This window comes from Papaver somniferum, chromosome 2, assembly GCF_003573695.1.
Source record: "Papaver somniferum cultivar HN1 chromosome 2, ASM357369v1, whole genome shotgun sequence".
Classification (NCBI taxonomy): domain Eukaryota; kingdom Viridiplantae; phylum Streptophyta; class Magnoliopsida; order Ranunculales; family Papaveraceae; genus Papaver; species Papaver somniferum.
The window spans coordinates 188,753,491-188,774,345 of NC_039359.1; the positions used below are offsets into that span (position 1 = coordinate 188,753,491).

Genomic DNA, 20,855 nt, shown 5'->3' on the forward strand with positions numbered 1-20,855 from the left:
ACGAGTACCGTTGGTGGGAAACTAGATAATTGCAGTGTTATTAGTTTCCGATTGATTTGATTGACTAACAGTTGTTGAAATTTTGATTGCACATAGTTTGTTTATTCTTGAGAATCTTCTCTTCTGATATATAAGATTCACTCAAACTAGATCGAAGTATCGATGGGATCTTTAGAACTGTTTGTACATCTTGTGATAATCAATTGTTAACAGACTCTATTCTGTGTGTGATTGATCACAAGAGATTCAAGTGGTGTTGTGTAGGTGTTTATTGAAGATTAAAGAAGATTTGAAGACGAAGAAGGTTTCTTATTTAGTTATCATATCTTTGTGTGTGGACAAACCTTGATCGTCTGGGATCCAACTAGAATCAGATTTATTTGATTGATTAGTTCCGCGAGATCGGCATTCTCAATATATCTCTTTGAGATTTATTTTGAGTGAGTGCGAATCTATACTTGACTATTTTGGTAGTTATTGGTAGATTGATCCAACCAGGAAAAGGAGTTTATTTGATAAAATGGAAGAGCCTTTGCGTATGACTGACGAGGTGTCAACTCGCAAATAATATTTTCTACTTCTCTTTACACTAGCAGGTAGTATAATGAAAGCAGATTCGTCCCAAGGGAGGTATGAAGCAAAAGTTGTTATACAAATATTCTCTTAGCAATGATGATTTTGTAATTCAAAAATTATGAAAATGGTAAATTGTATTCAAATATGAGATGAAATTGATTAAGAAATCATTCTCGACCACGAAATATTAACCAAATCGATATATAGCATGTTCTTCGCTTTATCTCGTTACTAACAACCCTAGGATAATTAGTACGCTCAACTATCCCGTTATTATCTCCTAAGCTCACCGGATACGGAAGCGCTAGACTACCAGATTCTACTTGCCAAGTTTCCTAGAAGTACGCTCTCTAGGTGTGACTTAAACAAACTCTCTAAGTTTTGTGAGATAAGGTTCCTCCTAGTGATGAACTCAAAAGCATGAATCACCTACTAGTGTCAATTTCTACATATGGGTACTTAACAAAGTCGCATCATCAATACCCACATATTGCTACTTGTTTTTAATTCTCTAGACAATTATGGGTCGAAGAAAATCTAAACTATCAATAAGATTGTGGCATAACTATTTAATTTCGAACTTAAGCAATTAACGAACAATCCATAAGAATCATTAGCATGGTAGAAATCAAACAATAATTAAACCTGCGAGAAAATGAGCTATTTAATATCAATCATGAGTTAATATTTCGGGCTTTGAAATCACCCTTAATCAAAAATAGTTGAGCTACTCATATTCATATCTTCTCAACAAAGCTTAATAGTTGTTCAAAAGGGAAAAGAAGTTCAGATTTAACCCAGGCAGCAAACAAGTTGCTGATGTGTAGAACAGATGCAGGCGAGCTTCTTCTGGTGAAAGAAAAGGTAGCCTCTGTTGATATTTTAGGGTTCCCTTATATATCCCTTGTTCCTTTCAATTACGAGCCTAACTTTTGTATCTTCGCAACTCCCAAATCCTGTCTTTAATCCTCACCCTTTATTAGTGCAGATGGACGGCTACAACTCCACTTTATAGCTATCTTCTCAGCAAGAAAACAGACCCAAATTCATCTAAGCCAAGCCCTGGGTCACCCACACATGACCACTAAAATCACAACAGCAACACAAGCTGGATAGCAACAGTACTTGCTTTTCTGAATTTTCCATCTTGAAACTCCACCATTTCACCTAGTTCCAGGCCACTCGCTCCATGTTGTATTTGAGCCTGTCTAATTCATTCACACAGACTCTCTTCAACCCTTCTTAATCTTCACGAAAACAACTAACAGGAACCATCATTTCAGTACCCAACTCAACCTGCAAATTGAACTACAACCACCAGAACATAACTTCAGTTCTTCCCTTTGTAGATGTACAAAATCAGTCACAAATCTCAGACCACGGTAATGACTTCTTCCCTGCAGCAATTTCAAATTATAGAACAGACCCATTAAAATGTTCAAGCATTCAGACACACTTCCATTGCAAATTGCAGCTAATTCAAACCACAATTTAGCCCCAAACTCGAGCTGCAAAACCACCGAAGCACAGCCACATCTCCTTGTTCTTGTTGCAGTTGAAGTGGTCTCAAAAACTCATTGCTTCTGCTCATGAAATCAGGCTATAACATTTGGTTTTCTTCCTCTTTTTCGGCATCTCAAATCTGTTCAATACCACCATAAATGTGTGCCTAAACCCCCTGTAAACTCCAGCCATCTACCCTGCCAAACAATCCACCAAAATCAGACAGCAAAAGCTTCACTTCCACCCGAGTTTCAGCTCAAAATCTTGCCTGAACACACAGCTGACCCTGCCATTCCTTGTATTTCTTGACTGCTCTAACCACTGTCTTGATTCTACGAAATAAACCCATCGGCCATGGCTAGATCGACTGCAATCTCGACTGATTTATGCCCAGAACTTGACACACACTCTGCCTTTAAACTTGAGCTATAATCTCCTAATAAAACTGAGCCACTGATTAATCCAAATACCCAACAAAATCAGCCACTTCAGTAGCTCAATTTCCTCCCTGTTTCTGGTCTAAAACACCACCAAATTCTCTCCATTATTCGTTCTTCCTCTCGGATTCAACTACGGCTCTTGACCCATGGTGAACAACCATCAAATTCATAGCTAGGTCGACGGAAAACTTGGCTGAGAGTTTCCGGAGGGAGAAAGGGAATTTGTTGTGAAATGAAAGGGGGAAATGAACTTCACCTGCTTGTACAGATTAGTTTCTCATGAGACCTAAATTCATTTCTTCACAGCGCATATGTGCAGTACGCAGCTGGTGAAATCCACTAACTGTTTAGGGCCCTTTCTTTTCTTCTTGCCATGTTAAGCCCATAGTATAACCTTCAGACCCAGCAACTCATACAGAGCACCCCTATATTGACCTGAACTCTGAATTCATAGATGTTGCCATTTGGCAGCACCTCCTGGTTCTCTAACAGCTTCATTTTGGATATGGTAGCACCACCAACGTCATGTGGTCTTAATGGTGACATATGAGCTTTAAGCGGGTGCACGGATGAAATCCACTTTGGAGCTTTTTTCCCATTGAATTCTTCCACCACCAGTAGCCGCCTTTTACTTATCAAATCCACTTATTCTCTTCAATTTCTCTTCATCACCAAAGTTGTCATGCTTTTCAGACAGAATTTGCATCACTAAAGCGACATGGTTTTCAGATAGAGATGAAGAGATAAAAGCAAATAATAAGAAATAATCCGCCTCCAACAACAATTGCACATGAGATGAGACTTTTGCGCCGTTTCTTCTTCTTTTGTTCCAAATGACTCCAAAGTACCTAAAACTCAAAATGAAACATAAGATACAAAATTTACAAGAAAACTTAGAAAAGAATGCATAAACAATAAGAGGTTTAAAGTTAGAATGTGTAACCTAATCATCCTTTTTAGGGACTGCTTCGTCCACTTCTTTCACTAAATCACGTTCATGGGACTCCGGTGATGCTGTCGGTTTCTCTATTTGCTTTCCACTTCGTATCTCAATAGAATTCACATTCTTTTTATGATTTAGTGGTTGCGAAGGAAGTTTTCCAGCTGCTTGTGCCTTGAGTTGATTCATATCATTAGCCAATTGACTAACTTGGTTTTGCACATCTCTCATAGCCATCTCGGATTTCTGCTGGAATTGGTTGAACCCTTGCATTGTCTTTGAAATCTCTTGCATATTTTGCATCATAAGAGTACCTTGAGTTTCTTGTTGTGGTCTTTGCATGAATTGGTACCCTCCTTGTTGATTGAAAGTAGGATTGGAAACTGCAGCTTGCTTTTTGGCGTAGATGAAATTAGGATGATCACGCCAACTCGGATTGTATGTGCTGGAATATAGGTCATATCTTGACCTTTGATGATTTTGGTACATAGCACTTGCTTGCTCAACTTCATCGGTGTATGATGGTATTACAGCCGCTGCTATTTGTTGCATCATCCTCTCCATGTTACCCATCCTGTATTCCAAATGTGAAGAGTCACCAACTTCATTCACTTTCCTTACCATTGGTTCACCTCGAGTGTAGAATTGTTGTGTGTTTGCAACCATGTTCTCCAACAAATTTGTAGCTTCCGCAATGGTCTTGTTGGTAGTGCACCACCACTTGCAGCATCAATCAAATTTCTCTCATTAGACAGCAATCCCTCATAGAAGTATTGAATAACGAGTTGATCACTAATTTGGTGGTGTGGACAGCTAGCTAAAAGTTTCTTGTACCGCTCCCAATACTCATAGAGAGTCTCTCCGGATACTTGTCTAATACCATAAATCTTCTTGCGAATCACTGCTTCTTTTGATGCTGGAAAATACTTCTCAAGGAATAACTTCTTCATCCCATTCCATGTGGTTATACTTCCAGGAGGTAAGCAAAAGAACTATTCTCCTGCAGCATCAATAAGGGAGAAAGGAAACGCTATCATCATAGCCATATCGGCGTCTGCAGTTTTTTGCTTCAAACTAGTCACAACATGATGGAATTATTGCAAGTGATGATTAATATCTTCTCCCGCTAAACCCTTGAATTTGGGAAGAAAGTGAATCAATTGCGGGTTCAACTCAATGGTTTCATTCAGCTGAATACATAAAGGCTGATGGTCAAGGTTTGGAGAAGTGAGCTCCTTGAGTGTTCTTGGAGCAGGTGGTCGACCTCCCATTGTGTTCTCTTCCTCTTCGTCCGAGGCCGAGAGTTTACTTGGTGAGGAACTAGGAGGAAGTGGAGTATTCACTGCTCGAATCAAGTCTTTTAGTAGAGTGCCCGAACGAAGACGTATACCAATTGGACTTGGTATGCTCTCTCCACGCATTCACCAAAGAAATGGTACCTTAAATGAGATTTCTAAAGGAGTGATTTAGTAAACAGAAATTGTAACTAAAAGCAAAAATAAAAACTAAGAATAAAAATAAAAACTAAACTTGCAACTGCCTCCCCGGCAGCGGCGCCAATTTTGACGAGGTGTCAACTCGCAAATAATATTTACTACTTTTCTTTACACTAGCAAGTAGTATAATGAAAGCAGATTCGTCCCAAGGGAGGTATGAAGCAAAAGTTGTTATACAAATATTCTTAGCAAAGATGATTTTGTGAATTGTATTCAAATATGAGATGAAATTGATTAAGGAATCATTCTCGACCACGAAACATAAACCAAATCGATATATAACACGTTCTTCGCATTATCTCGTTACTAACAACCCTAGGATAAATAGTACGCTCAACTATCCCGTTATTATCTCCTAAGCTCACCGGATACGGAAGCGCTCGACTACCGGATTTTACTTGCCAAGTTTCCTAGAAGTACGCTCTCTAGGTGTGACTTAAACAAATGCTCTAAGTTTTGTGATATAAGGTTGCTCCTAGTGATGAAATCAAAAGCATGAATCACCTAGTAGTGTCAATTTCTACATATGGGTACTTAACAAAGTCCCATCATCAATGCCCGCATATTGCTACTTATTTTTAATTCTCTAGACAATTACGTGTCGAAGAAAATCTAAACGAGCAGTAAGATTGTGACATAACTATTTAATTTTGAACTTAAACAATTAAGGAACAATCCATAAGCATTATTAGCATGGTATAAATCAAACAATAACTAAACTTGCGAGAAAACGAGCTATTGCATATCAATCATGAGTTCATATTTCGGGCTTTGAAATCACCCTTAATCAAAAATAGTTTAGCCACACATTCATATGTTCTCAACAAAAGCTTAATAGATGTTCAAAAGGAAAAGAAGTTCAGAATTAACCCAGGCATCAAACAAGTTGTTGTTGTGTAGAACAGATGCAGGCGAGCTTCTTCTGGTGAAAGAAAAGGTAGTGTTTGTTGATATTTTGTTCCCTTATATATCCCTTGTTCCTTTCAATTACGATCCTAACTTATGTATCTTCGCAACTCCCAAATCCTGTCTTTAATCCTAACCCTTTATCAGTGAAGATGGACGGCTACAACTCCACTTTATAACTATCTTCTCGGCAGGAAAACAGACCAAAATTCATCTAAGCCAAGCCCTGGGTCACCCACACACAACCACTAAAATCACAGCAGCAATACAAGTTGGACATCAACAGTACTTGCTTTTCTGAATTTTCATCTTGAAACTCCACTATTTCCCCCAATTCCAGGCCACTAGCTCCATGTTGTATTTGAGCCTGTCTAATTCATTCACACAGACTCTCTTCAACCCTTCTTAATCTTCACGAAAAAACTAACAGGAACCATCATTTCAGTACCCAACTCAACCTGCAAATTGAACTACAACCACCAGAACATAACTTCAGTTCTTCCCTTTGTAGATGTACAAAATCAGTCACAAATCTCAGACCACGGTAATGACTTCTTCCCTGCAGCAATTTCAAATTTAGAACAGACCCATTAAAATGTTCAAGCATTCAGACACACTTCCATTGCAAATTGCAGCTAATTCAAACCACAATTTAGCCCCAAACTCGAGCTGCAAAACCACCGAAGCACAGCCACATCTCCTTGTTCTTGTTGCAGTTGAAGTGGTCTCAAAAACTCATTGCTTCTCTCATGAAATCAGCTATAACATTTGGTTTTCTTCCTCTTTTTCGGCATCTCAAATCTGTTCATACCACCATAAATGTGTGCCTAAACCCCCTGTAAACTCCAGCCATCTACCCTGCCAAACAATCCACCAAAATCAGACAGCAAAAGCTTCACTTCCACCCGAGTTTCAGCTCAAAATCTTGCCTGAACACACAGCTGACCCTGCCATTCCTTGTATTTCTTGACTGCTCTAACCACTGTCTTGATTCTACGAAATAAACCCATCGGCCATGGCTAGATCGACTGCAATCTCGACTGATTTATGCCCAGAACTTGACACACACTCTGCCTTTAAACTTGAGCTATAATCTCCTAATAAAACTGAGCCACTGATTAACCAAATACCCAACAAAATCAGCCACTTCAGTAGCTCAATTTCCTCCCTGTTTCTGGTCTAAAACACCACCAAATTCTCTCCATTATTCGTTCTTCCTCTCGGATTCAACTACGGCTCTTGACCCATGGTGAACAACCATCAAATTCATAGCTAGGTCGACGGAAAACTTGGCTGAGAGTTTCCGGAGGGAGAAAGGGAATTTGTTGTGAAATGAAAGGGGGAAATGAACTTCACCTGCTTGTACAGATTAGTTTCTCATGAGACCTAAATTCATTTCTTCACAGCGCATATGTGCAGTACGCAGCTGGTGAAATCCACTAACTGTTTAGGGCCCTTTCTTTTCTTCTTGCCATGTTAAGCCCATAGTATAACCTTCAGACCCAGCAACTCATACAGAGCACCCCTATATTGACCTGAACTCTGAATTCATAGATGTTGCCATTTGGCAGCACCTCCTGGTTCTCTAACAGCTTCATTTTGGATATGGTAGCACCACCAACGTCATGTGGTCTTAATGGTGACATATGAGCTTTAAGCGCGTGCACGGATGAAATCCACTTTGGAGCTTTTTTTCCCATTGAATTCTTCCACCACCAGTAGCCGCCTTTTACTTATCAAATCCACTTATTCTCTTCAATTTCTCTTCATCACCAAAGCTGTCATGCTTTTCAGACAGAATTTGCATCACTAAAGCGACATGGTTTTCAGATAGAGATGAAGAGATAAAAGCAAATAATAAGAAATAATCCGCCTCCAACAACAGTTGCACATGAGATGAGACTTTTGCGCCGTTTCTTCTTCTTTTGTTCCAAATGACTCCAAAGTACCTAAAACTCAAAATGAAACATAAGATACAAAATTTACAAGAAAACTTAGAAAAGAATGCATAAACAATATATAAATATCAAGGTGTTTTACACACCTATCAAATTCCCCCATACTTAGACTTTGCTAGTCCTCGAGCAAACCAAACAAAATAATTCTAAAACTACATACAACTCCGTCTCGTCGAGGCTACGGTCACACTTAGCACGTATAACAAGCCTTTGAACCCCTAGGTGTACCTAGTGGACGAGTTATAGTCTCGTGAAGGTCTGCAAGAGGTGTACCTACAAAACCTTTTACTCCAAATTCCAACTACTTGCGAAGAGTCTATGAACGAATCCAAAATGACTACAGGAGGAGGTACCTTGATGCAAATTCAATTCAAATATAAACAAAGCTCTACTCAGAAAGTTGAACAAACCACAATATTCGGAATTTAACTAACCACAATCATACATGAATAGATTAAGAAGATGCATATAAAGATAGATGTTTGCGAATGTTAACTAAAGTGAACGGTGTTTCCCATATCTGTTGAAGGTCACTGCCAAGATGAACCTAAAAATCCTATTGGATTGAGATACTGGTATGAATTCTAATATCAACTCATCTGGCATATATAAGGGAACCAGTGGTCGATAATCCTAATTCTAGATCAACTCGACTGGCAAATACAAGGGAACCAACGGCCGATTTCTTAATTGAACAATGATAATAAGTATTTTTTTTTTCAATTTTTTTTTGCGTTGACAACATGATTAGATCTTTTGAATCCAAGAGCATGCTTCTTGTCAGTAGATTACATGGTAATTCTGTGGATCCTGCGTTTCACGCTTGTTTAGGCGACGGAGACAGGAGAACACACACATATTGCTATCCAAGTGTTATTTTTTTTCATATATACTCTGGTTGGTCTAATTGGTCTGGTCTCTTTTTTTTTAGTAACTCAATCACTCTATTTCATCCTAGTAGTAATACCAATTCGATGTTAGTGACCCACCAAATCACTTAGAGAACAAAAAACTTGCAAAAATAAAAACAGAAGGTGATATGGTGACATTCTGAGATACGGTAAAAACTATCATATTATTTCTAACACATGAGCTCTGTCCTTCCTTTTGGTTAATGTGTTCCTCGACTTATGTAACCAAGATGGTTCCATCCACTTATATTGGTAGTGTCATCCTAAAGGCACAAGTTTCTAGATTTCGCAGTTTACAAAGCAATTTTTTCTTTTTTCTTCTATATTTTTTTTTTCTTTTTTTTTTGTAACTAAAGGCATCAATTAATGGAATGTTCACTTCGATCTTCTTAAAGATTTCCCAAATCTCTTTGTCCAACGTCTCCTTATTTGATTTTGCAAACCTGCTAGGAAAAGGTGGAGGAGTAACATAAGTAGAAATAAGAGGTTTAAAGTTAGAATGTGTAACCTAATCATCCTTTTTAGGGACTGCTTCGTCCACTTCTTTCACTAAATCACGTTCATGGGACTCCGGTGATGCTGTCGGTTTCTCTATTTGCTTTCCACTTCGTATCTCAATAGAATTCACATTCTTTTTATGATTTAGTGGTTGCGAAGGAAGTTTTCCAGCTGCTTGTGCCTTGAGTTGATTCATATCATTAGCCAATTGACTAACTTGGTTTTGCACATCTCTCATAGCCATCTCGGATTTCTGCTGGAATTGGTTGAACCCTTGCATTGTCTTTGAAATCTCTTGCATATTTTGCATCATAAGAGTACCTTGAGTTTCTTGTTGTGGTCTTTGCATGAATTGGTACCCTCCTTGTTGATTGAAAGTAGGATTGGAAACTGCAGCTTGCTTTTTGGCGTAGATGAAATTAGGATGATCACGCCAACTCGGATTGTATGTGCTGGAATATAGGTCATATCTTGACCTTTGATGATTTTGGTACATAGCACTTGCTTGCTCAACTTCATCGTTGTATGATGGTATTACAGCCGCTGCTATTTGTTGCATCATCCTCTCCATGTTACCCATCCTGTATTCCAAATGTGAAGAGTCACCAACTTCATTCACTTTCCTTACCATTGGTTCACCTCGAGTGTAGAATTGTTGTGTGTTTGCAGCCATGTTCTCCAACAAATTTGTAGCTTCCGCAATGGTCTTGTTGGTAGTGCACCACCACTTGCAGCATCAATCAAATTTCTCTCATTAGACAGCAATCCCTCATAGAAGTATTGAATAACGAGTTGATCACTAATTTGGTGGTGTGGACAGCTAGCTAAAAGTTTCTTGTACCGCTCCCAATACTCATAGAGAGTCTCTCCGGATACTTGTCTAATACCATAAATCTTCTTGCGAATCACTGCTTCTTTTGATGCTGGAAAATACTTCTCAAGGAATAACTTCTTCATCCCATTCCATGTGGTTATACTTCCAGGAGGTAAGCAAAAGAACTATTCTCCTGCAGCATCAATAAGGGAGAAAGGAAACGCTATCATCATAGCCATATCGGCGTCTGCAGTTTTTTGCTTCAAACTAGTCACAACATGATGGAATTATTGCAAGTGATGATTAATATCTTCTCCCGCTAAACCCTTGAATTTGGGAAGAAAGTGAATCAATTGCGGGTTCAACTCAATGGTTTCATTCAGCTGAATACATAAAGGCTGATGGTCAAGGTTTGGAGAAGTGAGCTCCTTGAGTGTTCTTGGAGCAGGTGGTCGACCTCCCATTGTGTTCTCTTCCTCTTCGTCCGAGGCCGAGAGTTTACTTGGTGAGGAACTAGGAGGAAGTGGAGTATTCACTGCTCGAATCAAGTCTTTTAGTAGAGTGCCCGAACGAAGACGTATACCAATTGGACTTGGTATGCTCTCTCCACGCATTCACCAAAGAAATGGTACCTTAAATGAGATTTCTAAAGGAGTGATTTAGTAAACAGAAATTGTAACTAAAAGCAAAAATAAAAACTAAGAATAAAAATAAAAACTAAACTTGCAACTGCCTCCCCGGCAGCGGCGCCAATTTTGACGAGGTGTCAACTCGCAAATAATATTTACTACTTTTCTTTACACTAGCAAGTAGTATAATGAAAGCAGATTCGTCCCAAGGGAGGTATGAAGCAAAAGTTGTTATACAAATATTCTTAGCAAAGATGATTTTGTGAATTGTATTCAAATATGAGATGAAATTGATTAAGGAATCATTCTCGACCACGAAACATAAACCAAATCGATATATAACACGTTCTTCGCATTATCTCGTTACTAACAACCCTAGGATAAATAGTACGCTCAACTATCCCGTATTATCTCCTAAGCTCACCGGATACGGAAGCGCTCGACTACCGGATTTTACTTGCCAAGTTTCCTAGAAGTACGCTCTCTAGGTGTGACTTAAACAAATGCTCTAAGTTTTGTGATATAAGGTTGCTCCTAGTGATGAAATCAAAAGCATGAATCACCTAGTAGTGTCAATTTCTACATATGGGTACTTAACAAAGTCCCATCATCAATGCCCGCATATTGCTACTTATTTTTAATTCTCTAGACAATTACGTGTCGAAGAAAATCTAAACGAGCAGTAAGATTGTGACATAACTATTTAATTTTGAACTTAAACAATTAAGGAACAATCCATAAGCATTATTAGCATGGTATAAATCAAACAATAACTAAACTTGCGAGAAAACGAGCTATTGCATATCAATCATGAGTTCATATTTCGGGCTTTGAAATCACCCTTAATCAAAAATAGTTTAGCCACACATTCATATGTTCTCAACAAAAGCTTAATAGATGTTCAAAAGGAAAAAGAAGTTCAGAATTAACCCAGGCATCAAACAAGTTGTTGTTGTGTAGAACAGATGCAGGCGAGCTTCTTCTGGTGAAAGAAAAGGTAGTGTTTGTTGATATTTTGTTCCCTTATATATCCCTTGTTCCTTTCAATTACGATCCTAACTTATGTATCTTCGCAACTCCCAAATCCTGTCTTTAATCCTAACCCTTTATCAGTGAAGATGGACGGCTACAACTCCACTTTATAACTATCTTCTCGGCAGGAAAACAGACCAAAATTCATCTAAGCCAAGCCCTGGGTCACCCACACACAACCACTAAAATCACAGCAGCAATACAAGTTGGACATCAACAGTACTTGCTTTTCTGAATTTTTCATCTTGAAACTCCACTATTTCCCCCAATTCCAGGCCACTAGCTCCATGTTGTATTTGAGCCTGTCTAATTCATTCACACAGACTCTCTTCAACCCTTCTTAATCTTCACGAAAACAACTAACAGGAACCATCATTTCAGTACCCAACTCAACCTGCAAATTGAACTACAACCACCAGAACATAACTTCAGTTCTTCCCTTTGTAGATGTACAAAATCAGTCACAAATCTCAGACCACGGTAATGACTTCTTCCCTGCAGCAATTTCAAATTATAGAACAGACCCATTAAAATGTTCAAGCATTCAGACACACTTCCATTGCAAATTGCAGCTAATTCAAACCACAATTTAGCCCCAAACTCGAGCTGCAAAACCACCGAAGCACAGCCACATCTCCTTGTTCTTGTTGCAGTTGAAGTGGTCTCAAAAACTCATTGCTTCTTCTCATGAAATCATGCTATAACATTTGGTTTTCTTCCTCTTTTTCGGCATCTCAAATCTGTTCAATACCACCATAAATGTGTGCCTAAACCCCCTGTAAACTCCAGCCATCTACCCTGCCAAACAATCCACCAAAATCAGACAGCAAAAGCTTCACTTCCACCCGAGTTTCAGCTCAAAATCTTGCCTGAACACACAGCTGACCCTGCCATTCCTTGTATTTCTTGACTGCTCTAACCACTGTCTTGATTCTACGAAATAAACCCATCGGCCATGGCTAGATCGACTGCAATCTCGACTGATTTATGCCCAGAACTTGACACACACTCTGCCTTTAAACTTGAGCTATAATCTCCTAATAAAACTGAGCCACTGATTAACCCAAATACCCAACAAAATCAGCCACTTCAGTAGCTCAATTTCCTCCCTGTTTCTGGTCTAAAACACCACCAAATTCTCTCCATTATTCGTTCTTCCTCTCGGATTCAACTACGGCTCTTGACCCATGGTGAACAACCATCAAATTCATAGCTAGGTCGACGGAAAACTTGGCTGAGAGTTTCCGGAGGGAGAAAGGGAATTTGTTGTGAAATGAAAGGGGGAAATGAACTTCACCTGCTTGTACAGATTAGTTTCTCATGAGACCTAAAATCATTTCTTCACAGCGCATATGTGCAGTACGCAGCTGGTGAAATCCACTAACTGTTTAGGGCCCTTTCTTTTCTTCTTGCCATGTTAAGCCCATAGTATAACCTTCAGACCCAGCAACTCATACAGAGCACCCCTATATTGACCTGAACTCTGAATTCATAGATGTTGCCATTTGGCAGCACCTCCTGGTTCTCTAACAGCTTCATTTTGGATATGGTAGCACCACCAACGTCATGTGGTCTTAATGGTGACATATGAGCTTTAAGCGCGTGCACGGATGAAATCCACTTTGGAGCTTTTTTTCCCATTGAATTCTTCCACCACCAGTAGCCGCCTTTTACTTATCAAATCCACTTATTCTCTTCAATTTCTCTTCATCACCAAAGCTGTCATGCTTTTCAGACAGAATTTGCATCACTAAAGCGACATGGTTTTCAGATAGAGATGAAGAGATAAAAGCAAATAATAAGAAATAATCCGCCTCCAACAACAGTTGCACATGAGATGAGACTTTTGCGCCGTTTCTTCTTCTTTTGTTCCAAATGACTCCAAAGTACCTAAAACTCAAAATGAAACATAAGATACAAAATTTACAAGAAAACTTAGAAAGAATGCATAAACAATATATAAATATCAAGGTGTTTTACACACCTATCAAATTCCCCCATACTTAGACTTTGCTAGTCCTCGAGCAAACCAAACAAAATAATTCTAAAACATACATACAACTCCGTCTCGTCGAGGCTACGGTCACACTTAGCACGTATAACAAGCCTTTGAACCCCTAGGTGTACCTAGTGGACGAGTTATAGTCTCGTGAAGGTCTGCAAGAGGTGTACCTACAAAACCTTTTACTCCAAATTCCAACTACTTGCGAAGAGTCTATGAACGAATCCAAAATGACTACAGGAGGAGGTACCTTGATGCAAATTCAATTCAAATATAAACAAAGCTCTACTCAGAAAGTTGAACAAACCACAATATTCGGAATTTAACTAACCACAATCATACATGAATAGATTAAGAAGATGCATATAAAGATAGATGTTTGCGAATGTTAACTAAAGTGAACGGTGTTTCCCATATCTGTTTGAAGGTCACTGCCAAGATGAACCTAAAAATCCTATTGGATTGAGATACTGGTATGAATTCTAATATCAACTCATCTGGCATATATAAGGGAACCAGTGGTCGATAATCCTAATTCTAGATCAACTCGACTGGCAAATACAAGGGAACCAACGGCCGATTTCTTAATTGAACAATGATAATAAGTATTTTTTTTTTCAATTTTTTTTTGCGTTGACAACATGATTAGATCTTTTGAATCCAAGAGCATGCTTCTTGTCAGTAGATTACATGGTAATTCTGTGGATCCTGCGTTTCACGCTTGTTTAGGCGACGGAGACAGTGAGAACACACACATATTGCTATCCAAGTGTTATTTTTTTTCATATATACTCTGGTTGGTCTAATTGGTCTGGTCTCTTTTTTTTTAGTAACTCAATCACTCTATTTCATCCTAGTAGTAATACCAATTCGATGTTAGTGACCCACCAAATCACTTAGAGAAACAAAAAACTTGCAAAAATAAAAACAGAAGGTGATATGGTGACATTCCGAGATACGGTAAAAACTATCATATTATTTCTAACACATGAGCTCTGTCCTTCCTTTTGGTTAATGTGTTCCTCGACTTATGTAACCAAGATGGTTCCATCCACTTATATTGGTAGTGTCATCCTAAAGGCACAAGTTTCTAGATTTCGCAGTTTACAAAGCAATTTTTTCTTTTTTTCTTCTATTTTTTTTTCTTTTTTTTTTGTAACTAAAGGCATCAATTAATGGAATGTTCACTTCGATCTTCTTAAAGATTTCCCAAATCTCTTTGTCCAACGTCTCCTTATTTGATTTTGCAAACCTGCTAGGAAAAGGTGGAGGAGTAACATAAGTAGAAATAAGAGGTTTAAAGTTAGAATGTGTAACCTAATCATCCTTTTTAGGGACTGCTTCGTCCACTTCTTTCACTAAATCACGTTCATGGGACTCCGGTGATGCTGTCGGTTTCTCTATTTGCTTTCCACTTCGTATCTCAATAGAATTCACATTCTTTTTATGATTTAGTGGTTGCGAAGGAAGTTTTCCAGCTGCTTGTGCCTTGAGTTGATTCATATCATTAGCCAATTGACTAACTTGGTTTTGCACATCTCTCATAGCCATCTCGGATTTCTGCTGGAATTGGTTGAACCCTTGCATTGTCTTTGAAATCTCTTGCATATTTTGCATCATAAGAGTACCTTGAGTTTCTTGTTGTGGTCTTTGCATGAATTGGTACCCTCCTTGTTGATTGAAAGTAGGATTGGAAACTGCAGCTTGCTTTTTGGCGTAGATGAAATTAGGATGATCACGCCAACTCGGATTGTATGTGCTGGAATATAGGTCATATCTTGACCTTTGATGATTTTGGTACATAGCACTTGCTTGCTCAACTTCATCGGTGTATGATGGTATTACAGCCGCTGCTATTTGTTGCATCATCCTCTCCATGTTACCCATCCTGTATTCCAAATGTGAAGAGTCACCAACTTCATTCACTTTCCTTACCATTGGTTCACCTCGAGTGTAGAATTGTTGTGTGTTTGCAACCATGTTCTCCAACAAATTTGTAGCTTCCGCAATGGTCTTGTTGGTAGTGCACCACCACTTGCAGCATCAATCAAATTTCTCTCATTAGACAGCAATCCCTCATAGAAGTATTGAATAACGAGTTGATCACTAATTTGGTGGTGTGGACAGCTAGCTAAAAGTTTCTTGTACCGCTCCCAATACTCATAGAGAGTCTCTCCGGATACTTGTCTAATACCATAAATCTTCTTGCGAATCACTGCTTCTTTTGATGCTGGAAAATACTTCTCAAGGAATAACTTCTTCATCCCATTCCATGTGGTTATACTTCCAGGAGGTAAGCAAAAGAACTATTCTCCTGCAGCATCAATAAGGGAGAAAGGAAACGCTATCATCATAGCCATATCGGCGTCTGCAGTTTTTTGCTTCAAACTAGTCACAACATGATGGAATTATTGCAAGTGATGTTAATATTTCTCCCGCTAAACCCTTGAATTTGGGAAGAAAGTGAATCAATTGCGGGTTCAACTCAATGGTTTCATTCAGCTGAATACATAAAGGCTGATGGTCAAGGTTTGGAGAAGTGAGCTCCTGAGTGTTCTTGGAGCAGGTGGTCGACCTCCCATTGTGTTCTCTTCCTCTTCGTCCGAGGCCGAGAGTTTACTTGGTGAGGAACTAGGAGGAAGTGGAGTATTCACTGCTCGAATCAAGTCTTTTAGTAGAGTGCCGAACGAAGACGTATACCAATTGGACTTGGTATGCTCTCTCCACGCATTCACCAAAGAAATGGTACCTTAAATGAGATTTCTAAAGGAGTGATTTAGTAAACAGAAATTGTAACTAAAAGCAAAAATAAAAACTAAGAATAAAAATAAAAACTAAACTTGCAACTGCCTCCCCGGCAGCGGCGCCAATTTTGACGAGGTGTCAACTCGCAAATAATATTTACTACTTTTCTTTACACTAGCAAGTAGTATAATGAAAGCAGATTCGTCCCAAGGGAGGTATGAAGCAAAAAAGTTGTTATACAAATATTCTTAGCAAAGATGATTTTGTGAATTGTATTCAATATGAGATGAAATTGATTAAGGAATCATTCTCGACCACGAAACATAAACCAAATCGATATATAACACGTTCTTCGCATTATCTCGTTACTAACAACCCTAGGATAAATAGTACGCTCAACTATCCCGTTATTATCTCCTAAGCTCACCGGATACGGAAGCGCTCGACTACCGGATTTTACTTGCCAAGTTTCCTAGAAGTACGCTCTCTAGGTGTGACTTAAACAAATGCTCTAAGTTTTGTGATATAAGGTTGCTCCTAGTGATGAAATCAAAGCATGAATCACCTAGTAGTGTCAATTTCTACATATGGGTACTTAACAAAGTCCCATCATCAATGCCCGCATATTGCTACTTATTTTTAATTCTCTAGACAATTACGTGTCGAAGAAAATCTAAACGAGCAGTAAGATTGTGACATAACTATTTAATTTTGAACTTAAACAATTAAGGAACAATCCATAAGCATTATTAGCATGGTATAAATCAAACAATAACTAAACTTGCGAGAAAACGAGCTATTGCATATCAATCATGAGTTCATATTTCGGGCTTTGAAATCACCCTTAATCAAAAATAGTTTAGCCACACATTCATATGTTCTCAACAAAAGCTTAATAGATGTTCAAAAGAAAAAAGAAGTTCAGAATTAACCCAGGCATCAAACAAGTTGTTGTTGTGTAGAACAGATGCAGGCGAGCTTCTTCTGGTGAAAGAAAAGGTAGTGTTTGTTGATATTTTGTTCCCTTATATATCCCTTGTTCCTTTCAATTACGATCCTAACTTATGTATCTTCGCAACTCCCAAATCCTGTCTTTAATCCTAACCCTTTATCAGTGAAGATGGACGGCTACAACTCCACTTTATAACTATCTTCTCGGCGGGAAAACAGACCAAAATTCATCTAAGCCAAGCCCTGGGTCACCCACACACAACCACTAAAATCACAGCAGCAATACAAGTTGGACATCAACAGTACTTGCTTTTCTGAATTTTTCATCTTGAAACTCCACTATTTCCCCCAATTCCAGGCCACTAGCTCCATGTTGTATTTGAGCCTGTCTAATTCATTCACACAGACTCTCTTCAACCCTTCTTAATCTTCTCGAAAACAACTAACATGAACCATCATTTCAGTACCCAACTCAACCTGCAAATTAAAATACAACCACCAGAACACAGCTTCAGTTCTTCCCTTTGTTGATGTACAAAATAAGTCACAAATATCAGACCACAGTAATGCCTTCTTCCCTGCAGGAATTGCAAATTCTAGAACAGGCCCATTAAAATATTCACGCATTCAGACACACTTCCATTGCAAATTGCAGCTAATTCAAACCACAATTTAGCCCCAAACTCGAGCTGCAAAAACACCGAAGTTGTTCTTTTTGCAGTCGAAGTGCTCTCAAAAACTCATTGCTTCTGCTCATGAAATCAGGCTATAAACATTTGGTTTTCTTCCTCTTTTTCGGCATCTAAAATCTGTTCAATACCACCATAAATGTGTGCCTAAACCCCCTGTAAACTCCGGCCATCTACCCTGCCAAAAAATCCACCAAAATCAGACAGCAAAAGCTTCACTTCCACCTGAGTTTCAGCTCAAAATCTCGCCTGAACCACACAGCTGACCCTGCCATTCCTTGTATTTCTTGACTGCTCTAACCCACTGTCTTGATTATACGAAATAAACCCATCGGCCATGGCTAGATCGACTGCAATCTCGATTGATTTATGCCCAGAACTTGACACACACCCTGCCTCTAAACTTGAGCTATAATCTCCTCATAAAACTGAGCCACTGATTAATCCAGATACCCAACAAAATCCGCCACTTCAGTAGCTCAATTTCATTCTTGTTTCTGGTCTAAAACACCACCAAATTCTCTCCATTCTTCGTTCTTCCTTTCTGATTCAACTAGGGCTCTTGACACATGGTGAACAACCATCAAATTCATAGCTAGGTCGACGGAAAACTTGGCTGAGAGTTGTCGGAGGGAGAAAGGGAATCTGTTGTGAACTGAAAGGGGGAAATGAACTTCACCTGCTTGTACAGATTGGTTTCTCATGAGACCTAAAATCATTTCTTCACAGCGCACATGTGCAATACCCAGTTGGTGAAATCCACTAATTCTTCAGGACCCTTTCTTTTCTTCTTGCCATGTTAAGCCCATAGTATAACCTTCAGACCCAGCAACTCATACAGAGCACCCTTATATTGACATGAACTCTGAATTCATAGATGTTAGCATTCGGCAGCACCTCTTGGTTCTCTGACAGCTTCATTTTGGATATAGTAGCACCACCAATGTCATGTGGTCTTAATGGTGATATATGAGATTTAAGCGCGTGCACGGATGCAATCCACTTTGGCGCTTTTTCTTCCATTGAATTCTTCCACCAACAGTAGCCACCTTTTACTTCTGAAATCCACTTCTCTTCAATTTGTCTTCATCACCAAAGCTGTCATGCTTTTTAAACAGAATTTGCAATACTAAAGCCGACATGCTTCTCAGATAGAGATGAAGAAATAAAAGCAAATACTAAGAAATAATCCGCCTCCGACAGAAGTTGCACATGCGATGAGACTTTTGCGCCGTTTCTTCTTGTTTTGTTCCAAATGATTCCAAAGTACCTAAAACTCAAAATGAAACATAAGATACATAATTTACAAGAAAACTTAGCAAAGAAAGTATAAAAAATATAAAAATATGAAGGTGTTTTAGACACCTATCAATGACTTGAGATATTTTTATCTTGAAAGAATCGAAAGAGTTGTTACCAGAAAGATTTGTTGTTCCTTATTGTTTGGAATACGATCCAAAAGAATTGTTCCAGTGCGTGCACTCATTGAAGTCGGAAGCGCAGGGATACTGAGGAAACTAAGTGAACTAGGGGTAGTTGCTTGGTCTTAACTATACGAAGTTGGTGTAGATTTTGTATAGCGGCTTAATTATGAGAGTATTCAATTCTGGACTAGGTCTCAGGGTTTTTCTGCATTTGCGGTTTCCTCGTTAACAAAATCTTGTTGTGTCTTTTACTTTTATATTTTCGCAATTATAATTAAAAATAAAATACACAAACGTTAACTATGATATACTTGATAGTGATCCTATAGAGTTTTGGTTAAGTCCGAACCTATCATCGAGTATCACACTTTGGTAGTCGTATTATCTCAATCTTGTATCCGTAGACAATCACACGTAGTGTGAATACCGATTTGTTGTATTGTCTCGACTCTGTCCACAGACGATCACTTTCTGTAAGAGGGCTTATAGGTTGAAAAACAAAAAGATTGTGTTGTATTTGGGTACCCTCATCTTTTCAATTGGTATCAGAGCAACACGAAAATATTTAACAAATTGTATTTGTTGCGATCCAACCTATAAGAATTGAATCTAATGGAAGATTCAGTTAACGTTATGCAAGAGTACGAATACTCAAAAGTTGAAGATGTTACTCCTTCACTAAATCATGATCCAGGAGTTACAAAAATTAAGAGTACATCTGAGTCTATCTCTGATTGAAAATAAGATGTTGATAAAGAGTTGGTAAAACTCCTAAATCATATAGGATCTCTATTTACAAGGATGTTAATATTAAAGACAGAGTCAAATCTTCTTAAGCAAGAGATCAGAGAAAAAGACATTCAACTAAATATTCTAACCAAAGAGAATATGGATCTCACTGTCAAAGTAGAAGCTCTTGGTAGATCTCTTACTCAAGATCAAGAGATTCATCCTATGACTCTGACTAATGATTATGTTATAATTTCTTCTGATGAAGAAACCAAAAGTCCTTGCTCGACTTTTACAGATTATGATAACAAGACTGGCTTGATCACATCTGAAACAGATCATGATGATGGTAGTCTACCTAACTACATCGAGTCAGAAGAGAATGGAAAACCATCTTATACAACTACTAATGATCAAACGAAATATTTTCCAAAGGAAACTTTGAACCGATCTCGTGAGAAAGATCTTAAGAAATACAACTTTCGGTAGAATTGACAGGAAACTTTTACTTCTTCAAAATACTGTGGTAAAAGTGCTAAAAGAAATTTCTTGTCTTAAAAAACTGAAAGATCATTCCTCAGTACAAAGACAGAATATACCCCAAACTGATAA

General features: G+C 38.5%; 3 protein-coding genes across 6 annotated transcripts; all 3 read right to left on the minus strand.

Annotated features, from left to right (window-relative positions):
* Positions 1–3,324: 3,324 nt before the first annotated feature.
* Positions 3,325–6,600, minus strand: LOC113350036. 3 transcript variants are annotated; one of them, XM_026594103.1, is made up of 2 exons: positions 3,463–5,291; positions 3,325–3,367 (listed from the first exon to the last, which is right to left on the minus strand). In XM_026594103.1, exon 1 carries the CDS (start codon positions 4,123–4,125, stop codon positions 3,463–3,465), a length of 663 nt encoding a protein of 220 aa, XP_026449888.1. In that variant the 5' UTR covers positions 4,126–5,291; the 3' UTR covers positions 3,325–3,367. The 3 variants fall into 3 exon arrangements, with proteins under 3 accessions (XP_026449888.1, XP_026449890.1, XP_026449889.1); XM_026594105.1 differs by lacking the exon at positions 3,325–3,367 and adding an exon at positions 5,826–6,600 and having other exon boundaries at positions 3,443–4,898; XM_026594104.1 differs by lacking the exon at positions 3,325–3,367 and adding an exon at positions 5,826–6,600 and having other exon boundaries at positions 3,443–4,912.
* A 2,483-nt stretch (positions 6,601–9,083) lies between these two features.
* LOC113350037 lies at positions 9,084–13,511 on the minus strand. 2 transcript variants are annotated; one of them, XM_026594108.1, is made up of 2 exons: positions 11,602–13,511; positions 9,084–10,674 (listed from the first exon to the last, which is right to left on the minus strand). In XM_026594108.1, the coding sequence occupies exon 2, from the start codon at positions 9,899–9,901 to the stop codon at positions 9,239–9,241; it is 663 nt and encodes a 220-aa protein (XP_026449893.1). In that variant the 5' UTR covers positions 9,902–10,674; positions 11,602–13,511; the 3' UTR covers positions 9,084–9,238. The 2 variants fall into 2 exon arrangements, with proteins under 2 accessions (XP_026449893.1, XP_026449892.1); XM_026594107.1 differs by having other exon boundaries at positions 9,084–10,688.
* A 1,511-nt stretch (positions 13,512–15,022) lies between these two features.
* Positions 15,023–15,969, minus strand: LOC113352511. The gene is made up of 2 exons (XM_026596323.1): positions 15,641–15,969; positions 15,023–15,593 (listed from the first exon to the last, which is right to left on the minus strand). Exons 1-2 carry the CDS (start codon positions 15,967–15,969, stop codon positions 15,023–15,025), a joined length of 900 nt encoding a protein of 299 aa, XP_026452108.1.
* Positions 15,970–20,855: the final 4,886 nt, after the last annotated feature.